Source organism: Marmota flaviventris, chromosome 9 (genome assembly GCF_047511675.1).
Source record: "Marmota flaviventris isolate mMarFla1 chromosome 9, mMarFla1.hap1, whole genome shotgun sequence".
Lineage (NCBI taxonomy): Eukaryota > Metazoa > Chordata > Mammalia > Rodentia > Sciuridae > Marmota > Marmota flaviventris.
In genome coordinates this window covers 8,265,942-8,281,921 of record NC_092506.1, presented here as the reverse complement: position 1 = coordinate 8,281,921, position 15,980 = coordinate 8,265,942, and the positions used below count along the sequence as shown (strand labels likewise).

The 15,980-nt window shown below is 47.3% G+C and overlaps 1 protein-coding gene across 1 annotated transcript; it reads left to right on the top strand.

The window, feature by feature from the left end:
- Positions 1–14,420, top strand: Stip1 (stress induced phosphoprotein 1). The gene is made up of 14 exons (XM_027944214.3): positions 1–123; positions 5,127–5,336; positions 5,961–6,102; positions 6,476–6,617; positions 7,495–7,663; positions 9,038–9,164; positions 9,254–9,356; positions 9,782–9,902; positions 10,932–11,028; positions 11,144–11,268; positions 12,966–13,002; positions 13,178–13,281; positions 13,442–13,614; positions 13,965–14,420. The coding sequence occupies exons 1-14, from the start codon at positions 115–117 to the stop codon at positions 14,035–14,037; spliced, it is 1,632 nt and encodes a 543-aa protein (XP_027800015.1). The 5' UTR covers positions 1–114; the 3' UTR covers positions 14,038–14,420.
- Positions 14,421–15,980: the final 1,560 nt, after the last annotated feature.

Below are 15,980 nucleotides of genomic sequence, written 5' to 3'. Positions count from 1 at the left end.
GGAGTCCCGGCAGCTTCTAGTAGGTTCCAGAAGGCGGCGCGTGCGGTTGGGAACGCGGAGCGGAGGGGAACGCGGAGCGCTCGGATTCGATTCAACGGGGTTCCGGGCCAGGCTATGGAGCAGGTGAAGGGGGAGGGGCGGGCTGAGGCCCTGGTGCCTTTCGGGGTCCGACCGAGGCCAAGCCGCGGCGGAGGGGCGGGGTGAGGCGGGCGCCGGGCCGGGGCGTGCAGCTGCGGCGGGAGGCGAGGGCGTGAGGGCCGTAGTCGCGGCCGCAGGGCGGGAGGGAGTCTGCAGCGCGGCCCGACCAGGGGAGCGACCATCGCCTCCTGGCTCGGCGAGGACGGCCGGAGGAGGCCGGGGTTCGGCGTGAGGCGGGCCCGCGGCGGGAAAAGGGGCCGCGGCCGAGCCCCGGGGGCCTCCAGAGAGGTGGCTGCAGGCTAAGCAGGGGGATGGCGCCGGCCTCACTGGAAGGCTGGAGGTCGGCGAGGGGCCTTAGTTGACACCGGGGAGGTCTCGATCTTGGAGGCCAGAGCCTGCCGATGGAGGAGCCACCCAGCAACTTGGCCACGATGAAGTTGGAAAATCCAGGGAGCGGGAACCGCAGTACCCTGGGAGTAGCCGGGGCACTCCGGAGCCTGGGACCCAGTTGGGGAAATGCTCCTTTTGTGCATCTTGGAAGGTCAGGGTAGAAAAGTTGAGTAGACTTTGCCTGATGCAGGGGGTGGCGGTGTTGCAAAGTCCTTGGGAGAAATTCTGTCTCTACCTGTGTTTTACATATGTATGCACAGCCCCTCCCCCTCTTTTTGTCTGTGTGACTGTAGGGTGACTGAGGACTGACACCTCTGGAAAGTCGGTTTCTGATTACACAGGAATTAGTAGCTATAGACCTAGTGAGCAAACAGAAGTTAACTTGCTTCTGCGCAGCATTTGGGGGGCCGAGTTGAAGCTGCTGCTCTTGCTTTCTGTAACTTGGTTAAGTCCACCGTGACTTACAGCTGAGAGGTCTGGAGAGTTTTTTTTTGCATAGGAAACCGTTTTTGAGCTGTAGTGATTTATCTGGAAAAAGTCAGAACAGCTCACTCTTTTTGCAAAAAAGCTACAAAACTGAATCTTTAGTGTGGTATAGCTGCAGCTCCTGTAGTGAAAGCTGGAGCTTCCTTGTTAAATTAATAAGTGGAAATTTAGAGAATAATAAACTTTTTATCCTTTCATAATCAAAAGGGTTTGTGGTGTGTGACAAGAATAAGAAAGGCAGTTGCTCTTAACAAAATATTTTGGTTAGGGGATCGGTGGATTGAATTAATTTGTTTATTTTTAGGAGATGAGGGTCATACTATGTTGCAAAGCTGGGCCCACATTCGCATGCTCTGGAGAACCTCATGCCTCTTGGCCTCCCCAGTAGCTGGGACCACGGTGCACACTACCACACAGGCTTGTTTTCATTTTAGGTGCACACTACCACACAGGCTTGTTTTCATTTTAATCTGTGAGAACCATGTTTCAATTTTGAGAAATATTCAAGATGGACAATTTTTTTTTAAGATATTTATTTTTTAGTATAGGTGGACACAGTGTCTTTATTTTACTTTATGTGATGCTGAGGATCAAACCCAGTGCCTCACCCATGTTAAACGAGTGATCTACTTCTGAGCCACAACTCCAGCCCTCAAGAGGGACAAATTTAAGTGATCAAATACACTTTTTTTTTTTTTTTTGGTACTCGTGATTGGAATCCATTGGTGCTTTTACCACTGAGCTACATCCTCAGGTCTTTTTATTTTATTTTGAGATAGGGACTTGCTAAGTTTGCTGAAGCTAACCTGGAACTTGTGATCCTCCTGCTTCAGCCTCCTCGCCTGCTGGGATGACAGGTGTGTGCCACCAGGCCACCTCACAGTGATAACACTTTTTACATTTGACCCAATACAGATTTGCAACTCTAGATGTGGTTGGTTGGTTTGTTTTTTGGCAGTGCCAGGAATTGAACCCAGGGCCTTCAGCATAGTAGGCAGCAGCTTTTCAAAATTGGTCTCTATAATACAGAAAAGTATTTCTTCTTCTTTTTTTCTTTTTCTTCTTCTTCAATTTTTCATGATTATTTTTGTGGTGTTGGGGATCAAACTCAGGACCACTTTATTTTTTGAGCTAGGGTCTCACTTTGATCCTGACTGGCCTTGAACATGGTAAGTCTTCTGCCTCAGCCTCCTGAGTAGCTGGGATTATAGGCATGCTCCACAATCCCTGGCTCACTCACTCTTCCTTTTTTTCCTTTTTGTGGTCCTGGGGATCTCTTGTCTAACCTCAAACTTTCAATCCTTCTGCCTCTGGTCTCCTGAATAGCTAGGCTTACAGGCATTTGGTACCGCACCCAGCTGAAAAGTATTTTTCATGTCTAGTTCTGACCTGCAGTGGGAAAGGAAATCAGTTTTGTAGGTCACAGCCAGCATTGTTTGTTTTTTTGTTTTTTTGGCTCTGAGGTTTGAACCCAGGTCCTTGAGCATGCAAAACACATGTACATTCTACCACTAACCTATCTATACTCTCAGCCCCTGTATAACATGTGTAATAAAACAGTATTATGTACACTGTGCTTGTATTTTCTGTTTTACTTGCTCTTTTAAAATGCTAGTCAAGAGCCCGGCATGGTGGAGCATACCTGTAATTCCAGCAACTCAGGAAACTAAAGCAGGAAGATGGCAAGTTTGAGGCTAGGTTCACCACTTAGTGAGGCCCTGTTCAAAATAAAAAAGGAGCTAGGAGTGTAGCTTAGTGGTAGAGCACCCCAGCACCAAAAATACAAAATGTTGGTCATGACCTACAAAACTGATTTCCTGTCCCACTGAAGGTCAGTATTGGGTTTGAAAAATGCTCCTCTGGAAGGTAGGCAAGAACTTCACAAAGCTGTTCCTTAGCTGTCTCTCTCCCTGCCCCAATTTTTTAAATTATAAGGATCTCACTTAAGTTGCTGAGGCTGGCTTTGAACTTGGTATTCTCCTGCTTCAGCCTACCAAGTTACGATTATAGGCCTGTGCCACTATGCCAGTTCTCAGTTGCCTCTTCACACCAGTTGAGTGGAGCTTATGAAGTTTCAGCTTCATACCTCAATCCTGGACTCTGCGACTTTCATCCCTTGTTTGCTAAATTTTGGTTGTTTTCCTCTGCCTTTTCCCTCTTTACCCTTGTGAATTGTATTTTGATTCTTTTTGTTGTTGTTTTGTTTTGCTTTTGCAATGTTGGTAATCACACTCATGGACCCATGCTAGCCAAGCAAGAACTGTACCACTAATCCACATCCCTAGCACTTTGCCCTTGCTCCTTTAAGATCTCTTGGGACGGGGCCAGGCATGGTAGCATGGGCACACACCTGTAATCCTGGCCACTTGGCAAGATGAGGCAGGATTGCAAGTTCAGGGCCAGCCTGGGACACTTAATGGACATCCTGTCTCAAAAGTGCTGGGGATGTAGCTCAGTGATGGAATACCCTGGATTCCTAGTTTGAATCCCCACTGCTGGGGCTGGGGGAGAGGTTCCCATGGATGAAAGTTCCTGATTGATGTGCATCAAGATTTCAAAGTAATTTAACAGAATTCTTTAGGGGATGGATGGGTTACTGAGGCCACTTTACCACTGAGCCACATCCCCCAGCCCTTTTTATTTTTTTGAGATAGGGTTTTGCTAAGTTGCTATGGCTGGCGAGTACTTGAAATCTTCCTGCATCAATATCCCAAGCTGCTGGGATTACAGATGTATACCACCATGACTGGCCAGAATTCATTTATTCTTAATATTAATACACTGGGTCCTGGGTGTATAAAGACTGCCTTATTAGCTCAAATGATCTGGAATCCCACGGATTATGTTTCTACTTTGGAGGGTGCTATGGATATATGGTGGGTCATCTGACCTTTTATAGGATAATTCTCCTCTTAAAAACCCTTTCATTAAGACCCTGTTAGGCCAGGGCCTCCTTCCTTCACTTTTTAATCACCTTGGTGTGTTCTACCTTGCATTCTGATTCTGAATATTTGGGAGGATAGGGAATTTACTTTCTCTAGCCTCTTTGTGTTATAGTAATATTCAAGCCTTTGGAGGACCAGCTTACGCATTTAGGATCAGAATTAATCTACCATGTGGTGACATTTTACCACGTGGATAAATGGAGATGGTAGCTGAGCCATGAGAATTTGTACACACACACAGGGATTGAACCCAGAGGGACTTAACCACTGACCCACATCACTAGCACTTTTTTCTTTTTGATTTTTTTATTTTGAGACAGGGTCTCACTAAGTTGCTTAGGGCCTCAGCCTCCCAAGTCCCTGGGATTATAGACTTGCACCACTGCACTAGCTCATGAGGAGCATCTTGGGGGAGGGGGCAGGTACTGGGATTAAACCTCAGGGCCACTCAACCACTGAGCCACTTCCCCAGCCCTGTTTTGTATTTTATTTAGAGACAGGGTCTCACTGAGTTGCTTAGCACCTCACTTTTGCTGAGGCTGGCTTTGAGCTTTTGATCCTCCTGCCTCAGCCTCCGAGCTGCTGGGATTACAGGCACCTGGCTCTGAGGAGCATCTTGATGCTCTAGAGGAAAGGAAACCTTGCCATCCTAAAGCCTGTGGTGTGCATGAATCTACATTCCTTCCTGATCATCTCTCCCTGTGGGGAGTGCTTCTGCCTATGCTCAGTTTATCCTTTGGATTCTTTGGGAATCTGTGACAAATGAATTGGCGTATGTTGGTTGGTTGGTTTTTGGTGATGCTGGGGATTAAACCCAATCCCTTGGGCAAGTGCTCTGCCACTGAGCCACATCCCTAGCCTTCAGGTTTAGTTTTCCAGTGTTGGAACATGTGGGTAAGATCTGGAGGGTTCTGACATCTCTGAGTGAAAGGGGGACTGGGGTTTTTACCAGTCTGCACAAGAGCCACTGGAGAGCAGAGATGGGTTTCTTGTGCCTTGCTGCCCCCACCCACCCACTGCTGGCTCCCGAAGGTGTGGAAAATGAGTGATCACATCTAATCTATAAAGTAATCTGTGTACTGGTAACTGGGGAAAAATGTCATCTAAAAGCTTGGAGACAGATTAAGCGTACTGTGGAGAGAAACTGTAGGCTTTGTTTCTCCTCAGGTGAATGAGCTAAAGGAGAAGGGCAACAAGGCCCTGAGTGCTGGAAACATCGACGACGCGCTCCAGTGCTACTCTGAAGCAATTAAGTTAGATCCCCAGAACCATGTGCTCTACAGCAATCGATCTGCAGCCTATGCCAAGAAAGGGGACTACCAGAGAGCCTATGAGGATGGCTGCAAAACCGTTGACCTGAAGCCTGACTGGGGCAAGGTAAACCTGGGGGAGCTGGGACTCGAGCTCTTTCCCAGAAATGGCTTTTGGTTCTCAGTCTGGTCTGCAGTACTTATTGGCAGGTCCTCCTGCTTGGCCTAGTTGCCTGTCGCAGAAAAGTGATGTTTGTTACCCACCTAGCCCCTCTCTGCGTGAGTATGCCCCTGAAAGTAATACCGTATTTCACCAAATTTAAGTTCACATCAGTTGTGAGCGTTGTTGTATTGTTGAGAATGAAAAGGATGTCCCCCAAAACTGAGAGCACCTGCTCATTAGACGGATCCAGGTGGGGAGGGTGAGTGTTGATATTGGGCATGAAAATTCTTTTTTTTATTATTATTATTTATTTTTTAGTTTTTAGGTGGACACAATATCTTTATTTTTATGTGGTGTTGAGGATCGAACCCAGTGCCTCGCGCATACCAGGCGGGCACACTACCACTTGAGCCACATCCCCAGCCCATGAAAATTCTTAAAGATCAGTTGTTGTTGTATTGTCCTTTTTTTCTTAATGGCATTCGTGTGGATATATTTTGGTTCATAAAATGCAGAACAGGTTTTTTGAGTTTTTGGATTTATGCTGTTCTTTTTAAAAATTTTTGCATCCTTTTTCTTGGGTTGAAGGGTTATTCACGAAAAGCAGCAGCTCTTGAATTCTTAAACCGATTTGAAGAAGCCAAGCGAACCTATGAGGAAGGTTTAAAACACGAAGCCAATAACCCTCAGCTCAAAGAGGGTTTACAGAATATGGAGGCCCGGTTGGCAGGTAGATACCACTGTGTATTTTTTAAATGGGATTGATCATGAGGGCACAGTAATTAAAATGAACAGATTTCATAGTGATGCACTGTTAGATTTGTTGTGCTGGGACCAAAATACCTGATCAGAACAACTTAGGAGGAAAAGTTTATTTTGCCTCCTGCTCTCAGAGGTTCAGTCCATGGTGCACTGACTACATTGCTGTAGGTTCAAGATGGGGCGGAAGAGCTCCATGCATGGCAGCCGGGTTTGGGCGAGAGAGCCAAGGGGAAGAACAGTCCTTCCAGGACATGTATATGTGTGTCCCCAGCATTAACACAGGCGCTTTTGGGGACACCTCATATCCAACCATAATGTGTACTCTTCCTTTATTCAAACAGAGAGGAAATTCATGAACCCTTTCAACATGCCTAATCTGTATCAGAAGTTGGAGAGTGATCCCAGGACAAGGGCACTGCTTAGTGATCCTACCTACCGGGAACTGATAGAGCAGCTACGAAACAAACCTTCAGACTTGGCCATGTAAGTAGAGGCAGCACATCAGGTCTAGAAGGGAACTATGGCAGAGGGTTCCCTGGTCCAGACTGCAGAGTTTCTGCGTTTGCTTTTTCTCTACTGAGTGGCAGGGGTTTGTTTATTTGTGTATATGTAAGAGAGGGTTCAGAGGAGCATGTATTATGTCATCTCAATCTTGCTTTGAATCTGCAAGATTTCTTTCTTGCTCCTAGATTTTTTCAATTAAAAAAAAAAATTTTAATTTAAATTTTACCCCCCCAAAATTTTTTTTCCCTTTAGCAGTGCTAGGGATCAAACCCATGGCCTTGTGCATGTTAGGCAAGCACTGCTCCACCACTGAGCGACACCCCCTGTCCTCTCCTAGGATTCTGACCTAGTACCAATCCCACCCTTTCCAAAAACAGTCCTGCTGTCCCTGTTGAAAACCCTCTCATCAGGGTTGAGAGGAGCACCTGGTTTGGAGATCGCTTATAGATCTTGTACTGAAATCTGTCAGTATCTGAACCCCTGGCCCATGAGGTCAGATACTGAGTTTCTTCTTTTTGTTTGTGCTGGGGATGGAACCCACGGCCTTGTGCATGCTCATGCAAGGCAAGCACTCTACCAACTGAGCCTTATCCCAGCCTGATAGTGAGTTCTGTCTACAGTAACTTATTTCTCTGTGTCTGCTGACCTCAAGTAACACTTCTGATTTTTGCAACTTCATTTTAGAGTTTTGAAGGGTTAAGTATTTTCCCTTTATGACTTCTGAGTAGAGTAGAATCCAGTCATCCATTGATGGGTGAGAAGCTTTAGTATACAGGAACGTGTTCGTAATTGGGTTTAGGGTCAGTCGTGGAGAGGAATAATGGCTATTTTTCTTCTTTTAAAAAATCAATACTAGGAAACTACAAGATCCCCGGATCATAACCACTCTCAGTGTCCTCATTGGGGTTGATCTGGGCAGCATGGATGAGGAAGAAGAGGCTGCGACACCCCCGCCTCCGCCTCCCCCCAAAAAGGAAACCAAGCCAGAGCCAATGGAAGAAGATCTCCCAGAGAATAAGAAGCAGGTCTCATTTTTCTTTTTTCCTCACTGTCATGCATTTATAAACAAACAAATCACCTAGAAGCATGTACGCTGAATGGCAACAATGACAATGGATAGCTCTAATTTTTTTGAGAGCTTGGTATGTGCTAAGTTTATTATTGGTAGCTACTCAGGAGGCTGAGAAAGGAGAAACACTTGAGCCTGAGAGTTTGAGGACTACCTGGGCAACATAGCAAGGCCTTGTCTCAAAGAAAAGGAAAAGTTGCATATAAAAACACAGCAGCCTGGCTCGGTGTTTACACTACCTGTGTATCCCAGGCATGGGTTTACACACCTGTAATCCCTGTGGCTCAGGAAGCTGAGGCAGGAGGATCACGAGTTCAAAGCCAGCCTCAGCAACAGCGAGGTGCTAAGCAACTCAGTGAGACTCTTATCTCTGAATAAGATACAAAATAGGGCTGGGAATGTGGTTCAGTGGTCAAGTGCCCCTGAGTTCAGTCTTTGGTAACACACACACACACACAAAAGGCAAAGACAAAAGATGAGCTTCACAAGAGATTTCCTAGTAATCGTGTATTTTGAAGCGTCTTGGTGTGGCATGTCCCCTGTAGTTAACACAGCTGCCACACACTGCTGCCATCTGAAGAACTGGGCAAAACAGGACAGTAAAGTTGAGGATCCAAGTCCCTGGCATGGTCCAGAAGAATGCTGTCTACATCAGTCCTTAGGCTTGCTGTCTCCTGGTTGGAAATAGTTTGTGATTGAAAGTTTGTCCACTTAGCAACACTCTTTGAGCAGGAGGCATGTGTCTGAACAATTTTATTTCCCTTCTTGTAACGGCAGATTGTTGCCAAATTTAGCACCTTTAAATGGGTAAGCGTTGGTTGCTCACAGTGTTTCAGCTGGAAAAGGGCCCTCAGTGTGGGTGGTAGTAAGCTGTGCTGAAGTCTCCTCCTGCCTCCCTGGCCCCTTCCCCTGGTCCTTTCAACACCACCCCTCTGCTGACAGCTATGACCTGGAAACAGCCACGTGGCAGGAACCAGCCTTATGGCTACCTCTCAGCAAAACATGGCACAAAATTTTACTGTCTTTGCCATTGCTTTGAGTTGAGGGAATTCCTCTACCTTGAAGCCCTCTCCTTTCTGAAAGAGTCAGGAGAGTAGGTGGAAAATGCAGAGTGTCGAGGGAAGCAAAGATAAATTTTAATCTTGATGGTAAATATGTGATTACACACCTGTAGCCATTTGAAGACGAGACCTTTGTTACGGAGAACTCAGTTCCTTAGACGTGTTGCTTATACATGCCATCTCAGTACCCATAGCAGGTGATAGACTCGCCCTTTGGTCTTCTGAGTTGTATTGGCTCAGCACTTACTTCTCCGAAACCCCCCATCTAGGCACTGAAAGAAAAAGAACTGGGGAATGATGCCTACAAGAAGAAAGACTTTGACTCAGCCCTGAAGCACTATGACAGGGCCAAGGAGCTGGACCCCACCAACATGACTTACATTACCAATCAAGCAGGTGAGGCCCAGAAGCCAGGGCAAGAGAGTTTGTGGGCTTTTTTCAGGGAAGAGGCAAGGACTGACTCTTTTCACCACCCTGCTTGGCAGCGGTATACTTTGAAAAGGGCGACTACAATAAATGCCGGGAGCTTTGTGAGAAGGCCATCGAGGTGGGGAGAGAGAACCGAGAAGACTATCGACAGATTGCCAAGTATGCTTGACCTTCTGGAGCACCTCAAGTAGTGTGAAGGGTTTGCTGTCCAGGCTTAAATATCCTCGCATGGGAGGAGGGTTGCTGGCCCTGAATGTATCACGTTAAGAAGGGGCTGGAGGGTCTGGGGATATAGCTCACTTGGAAGGATGCTTGCCTCGCACGCACAGGTCCTGAGTTTGATCCTCAGCACCACATAAAAATAAAGAAAGGTATTGTGTCTATCTACAACTAAAAATACTTTTTAAAGGGGGTGTGGGCTGAAAAGGTGGTCACAAGATCCAGGACAAGGTGTTGCAAGGGCACAGTGCCAAGGCAGTAATGTAGGTCTTTTTCCTAGTTGTAAGCGTATTTTCCCTGCAGGGGCTCACCTCATCTCTGGCTCTGCCCTCAGCAAATACTTTTCTCTCTTTCATCTTAACTAGAGCTTATGCTCGAATTGGTAACTCCTACTTCAAAGAGGAAGCGTACAAGGACGCTATCCATTTCTACAACAAGTCACTGGCAGAGCACCGAACCCCAGATGTGCTCAAGAAATGCCAGCAGGTGAGTTGGAAAGGAATGGGGATTGTTGTGTTTTTGTGTGGGGGATGGAACCCAGGATCTTGTACAAGTTAATCCTCTACCACTGAGCTGCATCCCCCAGCCCTGTGGATTTTCTTAACAGTTGAGTGTCATTGCTATCACCTTAAATGTTTTTAAGTAGCAGCAACTCTGGTCATTTTACATGATACTGGCCTTTTCACTTAATATTGACATCCTGTAAGTTTGAGGCCATCGTCAACAGTTTAGTGAGACCTTCAGTAATTTAGCTCAAGACCCTGTCTCAAATTTTTTAAAAAGGGTTGGGGATGTAGCTCAGTGGTAAGGCACCCCTGGGTTCAATCCCCAGGACATCCCCCCCACCAAAAAAAAAAAATCCTCGCATGGGAGGAGGGTTGGAGGGTCTGAGGATATATAGCAAACATTTGAGGGTCAGTGGAATAACTGTTATGGTTTTTATTATAATTTAACAATCTATATTGACACTATTTGTCATAATTAACATAAGAGGGTAGTTTTATTCACAAAAAGATTGGTCAGGCCAGGTCTGAGGGCATATGCCTGTAGTCCCAGCTACTTAGAAGCAGAGACAGGAGGATGACTTGAACCCAGGAGTTCAAGGCCAGCCTGAGCAACATAGCAAGACCCCAACTCAAAAAAAAAAAAAAAAAAAAAAAATGCTGTTCAGATATTTTATCGTTATCATATGATTTATCATTATCATTTTCTTGTTGGGCATATTTTTTTAATGATGTGTACATCAGTACCATTCATTGTTTTATTATGTGCCTTGATAATGAGGAATGTAAAATATTTCTTACGGTGCTGGGAATTGAGCCCAGGGCCTCAAGCATGCTAAACCCACACACTACTGCTGAGCTACATCCCCAGCCCAGGATTGTAAAGTTCCTAAAACAAAAATTAAATGTTGCCAGCAGAACTCTAAAAATTAAAATCCCAAACACTTAGCCTAGTGTTTAGATAGTCATGGGAGTTTGAGTTACTATTCATTCCAAGGATCTTTTTTCTTAGGCAGAGAAAATCCTGAAGGAGCAAGAGCGACTGGCCTACATCAACCCCGACCTGGCATTAGAGGAGAAGAACAAGGGCAATGAGTGTTTTCAGAAAGGTACCCACACAGTGTTTGTGGTGGATGACGTGGGGGGTGTCCTGCTCCTGACTCGGGAACCTAGAGGCAGAGGGTGGCTTACTGCTTGTTTCAAAAGTCTATTTTCCTTATCCAGGGGACTATCCCCAGGCCATGAAGCACTATACAGAAGCCATTAAACGGAATCCACGAGATGCCAAACTGTACAGTAATCGAGCTGCCTGCTACACCAAACTCCTGGAGTTTCAGCTGGCACTCAAGGTGGGTCTGAGAGGCAGGCTGCTGCTCCTGTGAACCTTTGCAGGAGGAATGGGATCCATCTCCTTGTTTCCTTCCATCAACAGGTTGATGTTTTTTGATTCCAGATTTTCGGTGGCAGTACTTATGAGTATAAATCATGGGGCCTGTGTTTGCCCAGTACTGGCACTTGGTGTTAGTGGGTGGGAGTACTTGAGAGGGTGTTCTCACCACCTTCCTTGAGAACCCTGGTACTTGTTGCTTTCCATTATCCATGTTGCTTTCCATTATCCATCGCTGTGTGTGTGTGTCTGTGTGTGTCTCGGGGTGCTGGAAATCATACCCTGAACCTTGCACGTACTAAGCAAGTGCTCTGCTGCTGAGTTATAAAAAGGGCCCCAGCCCCTTTTAACCAGCTCAGGTGCAGGTCAGCAGCATGAAGTTCATTCCCAGGGCATTTTCATCTCGTAAGCCGAAATTTCCTCCTGGTCACCGTGGTTCTTTTTAATATTCATCATGACTACTTTAGACACCTATCAGTGGATCACACGTGATTTGTCCTTTTGTAACCGGCTTCTTCCACTTAGCACAGTGTCCTCTGGGTTCATTTGTTGAGGAGCACCGTATTGTTTTCTACCTGGCTGTGCCCGCTTTCCCTCAATTTTTTGATGTTCAGTTTAGCTGTAGGTAGGTCTGCAGTTGTCAGTCATATCAAGTGTGTTCTCTTTGACACTGGAGAAGTTGTTCCATGTCATTCTGACATGTTCCATGTCACTCTGTCTTTGTTTTTCGTTTTGAGATAGGGTCTCACTAAATTTCCCAGGGTGGCCTTGAATCTGGGGTCCCCCTGTGTACCTGGGATTACAGACATGTGGCACCATACCTGGCATAATTTTTTATTTTGAACATATTTAAACAGAAGAATATAATGTGAAGTCTCATGTATTCTCCATCTAAATATTGTCAGTTGCTCAACCATTTGTGAAAAAGAATGAGGCCAGGCATGGTGGCACATGCCAGTATTCCCAGCTGATCAAGAGACTGAGGTTGGGGCTGCAGTTGGGGCTCAGTGGTTGAGCTCTTGCCTAGCATGTGTGAGGCACTGGGTTCGATCCTCAGCACACATAAAAATACATAAGGGCTTTGTGTCTATCTACACCATAAAATATTTAAAAAGATAAAATAAAGACATTGTGTCCACCAAAAACTAAAAAAAAAACCAAAAACTCTCTCTCAAAAAAAAAAAATGTCTTTGTGGGCTTGGGCTGGGACTGGGGCTCAGCGGTGGAGCACTCACCTGGTACATTTGAGGTGCTGGGTTTGATCCTCAGCACCATATAAAGATAGTAAAATAAAGGCATGTGTCCAACTACAACTAAAAATTTTTTTTAAATATACGTCTTTGAGTTTTGAACAGGTATCAAATCTCAGCACTTAAGGGGGTTGTTATATTCTCTATAGAACTAGGTCGGATACCTCGTTTGTTCTTCATTACATCAGCCTTGTGTAGAGTCCAGCCGTCATTTTGTGTGGGCTGGTAATCTGGAGTGGTCTCTCCTGGTGGTGTCGCCCAGCTTTCTCCTGTCCTGCTTCACCTCTTAAGTAACCCAGGGACCAGGACAAGCAGGAATGGCAGGGGCAAAAGCCACGCACGGCCTCTGTGATCGCTGGCCTGAGTGAGCCATGAGAGAAAGCCTAATCCCTCTACTGCTTCTTTCTAGGACTGTGAGGAATGTATCCAGCTGGAGCCAACTTTCAGTAAGTGCTTTTCTCCCTCTTCTCTCCCCGGGTTTGATCAAAAGACTGAGGAGAAAGAAAGGGCAAGGGCTTGGGGCCCGTAGAATTTTGCATCATGTGAGGGGAGTCTGTGTGGGGGAGGCCTGGTGCCTTGGAGGCCATTGGAGGTCGCGCCTCACCTCTTGTTTGTCTGAAGTCAAGGGTTACACACGGAAAGCAGCTGCCCTGGAAGCCATGAAGGACTACACAAAAGCCATGGATGTGTACCAGAAGGCACTGGAACTGGACTCCAGCTGTAAGGTGGGCTGCCGCTGGCCATTGGGTCTTTTCTGTTTGCTCACTGGCTCTGGCCTCAGGTTCTCCTTCCCTGTCCCTCCTCAGTGATCTCTGGTGTCTTGGACCTGTCATAGCAGGTAGCCAGGTAATGGCGATGCCCTCCCCTTTGTCTTCTGGAATACAGGAGGCAGCAGATGGTCATCAGCGCTGTATGGTAGCTCAGTACAATCGGCACGACAGCCCCGAGGATGTGAAGCGACGGGCCATGGCCGACCCTGAGGTACAGCAGATAATGAGTGACCCAGCCATGCGGCTCATCCTGGAACAGATGCAGAAGGACCCCCAGGCACTCAGCGAGTAAGCCAAACTGCGGAAATGGCTGGCCCTGCAGGATGTGCATGGGCACGGCGTGGTCTGTGTAGGAGGAATTGTGGAAATCGTCCTCAGAATTACTGGAGAGGTTGGCAGAGGGTGGCAAGGTAAAGGAGGGGCCTCGTCTGCCCGTCGTCCTGATGGCTCAAGCAGTCGATTGGAAAGATCAGTTAACCTGGAGAAAGGTCTTGGCTTAGAGCCGTCCAGATGCACAGTGGGCCCTCTCCTGGCTGGCGGTGCCATCTCAGGGCTGTGAATTAGAGCTTGCTCTGAGAGTGAGGAAGCCTTTTCAGGGTCAAGAATCACTTCAAAGCCACTTTCTTTTTCCTCTTTAGACACTTAAAGAATCCCGTAATAGCGCAGAAGATCCAGAAGCTCATGGATGTGGGTCTGATTGCAATTCGGTGATGACTTGCTCATCTCTTCCCTTCACCCTTGTGGAAAGACGAGCTGGGATGGCAGCAAGCAGCATGGTGCAGGGGGAGAGGGAGGAAGACAGCCCATCTTTATATTTATACCTGCCTACGTGGAAGACACAGACTCATACAGCCGCTGCCTTGGGCCCTCTGAGCACTCGCATGGTCTCTCACTGCTGTCCTTGGGTTCCGTGTCTCCTTCCCCTGCCCCCTCAGTCGCTGTCTCGGCTGCTCCCCATAGTTAGTTATTTTTTATTTGGGGCAGTGGGCATATGTGGGGAGGGGAGGGTGTTCTTCCCAACTTGGGGCCCCAGCTGTCTTCACATTGTTAACTCCACGCCTTCTTCAATAAAACAAGCCAATCAGGTGTGGTGACATGTTGCTGTGGCCTTGAATGTCGTCCCCCCCCCCCAAAAAAAAAAAAAAAAAAAGGACTTTCTCGACTTTCTCTCATGGGTGACCCTGGACTGGTGGAGGTTTTCAGTGACCAGGCTGGAAACCTGAGCCTGGCCTTTTCTGATGGACCAGCTTTGGCTGGGTGTGAGCTCCACTCAGTTCCACAAGGTGGCCGCTAGGTGGTGCTGTTGCTCAACAACTGAAGGTGGCCTGGTGACTCCTGCCCGACTAAAGTGGCACTAGGTTTAGGTCACCTTTGGAATGATCCCTGTGCTGTGAATTCTCCATTCTTATCTCACAATCAAAAACCAACAGTTCTAGAGAACTGTCCAACCTAGAACCACATGGACCATGAGATGCTCTGACCCGTAGAGAGCAGCTACTGGTCAGCTGGTCACAGTTTTCAAGAGCTTGCTCCTGGCATCCGGGAGCTTACTACTAAGCTATACTTCATGTTTGCAGCAAACTCCTAAAGCCCTCTTCCTGGCTGAGGAGGCCTCTGGCCGCCGTATACTTCCTCATTTGCTCCAAGAGCAGCTTCCTGGGCTAGCAAGACGCTGAGGCCAGCAGAAGGCTGTACTTCCTGCTCGCCTGGGTTTGCATGAGCTGCTCTTCCCCTGGGAATCCCCAGCTGTGCCTCTGAGGGAGGCCACACTGCCTCCCTCCTCAAGCTTAGGTCCTTGTGCCAGAGGAGTGGGCAGATATTAGGCCACAGATTCTCGGAGGTGACACCTGAGGAGTAATTGTCTGGTTTTCTTGGGAAGCACACTGCAAGTGGCCATATCACACAAAGCTGAGATGATGGCCAAGGGAGGTTGTAAGAGGTCAGAAGAAAATTTTCAGTACTGGAGGTAGAACACAGGGTTTCATCCTCCACTACGCTGCTGCCCTAGCTTTTTTTTTAAGATTGTACTTGTAGATGGAGAGCATGCCTTTATTTTTATGTGGTGGTAAGGATCAAAGCCAGTGCCTCACATGCTAGGCAAGTGCTCTGCCACAGAGCTACAGCAACCCCACCCCCTTTGAGCCAGTCTTGCTTAATTGCCCAGGCTGGCCTCTAAGTTGAGATCTTCCTGCCTCAGCCTTCTGAGTCTTGATTACAGGCATGTACCACCATGCTTGGCTCAGAACAATTGCAGTTTACTGTTCACCTGGGCACTTCTGAGGTTGACAGTTTGGGGAATAGAGGTTGTTCAGAAGTAGAAAACAGCACCACACTTTCCTTCAGAGGTCTTAGCTGATCAGGCTGCTCAGGCCGAGCAGACTGACCTGCTGAATTTCTAAAGGCTCTGGGTCCAAGCCTTTCGCCTCCAAGGCTCTCCCATTGGCAACCCAGGGATGTGGCTTGGAGGGTCAAACCTCATGCCAGCTGGAGAGGAGCTGAGCTTCACGTAGAGGAGGCCAGCCCTCAGCACCACACCCATCAGGGGCTCCTCCAGTCTAAACCAAGTTTCCCTCCAAACGAAGGGGGACTGTCTGTGGCATAGGGTCCACGGGCCTTCCCCTTGCTTCCTGTGCGCACTGGGGACAAAGATGGGC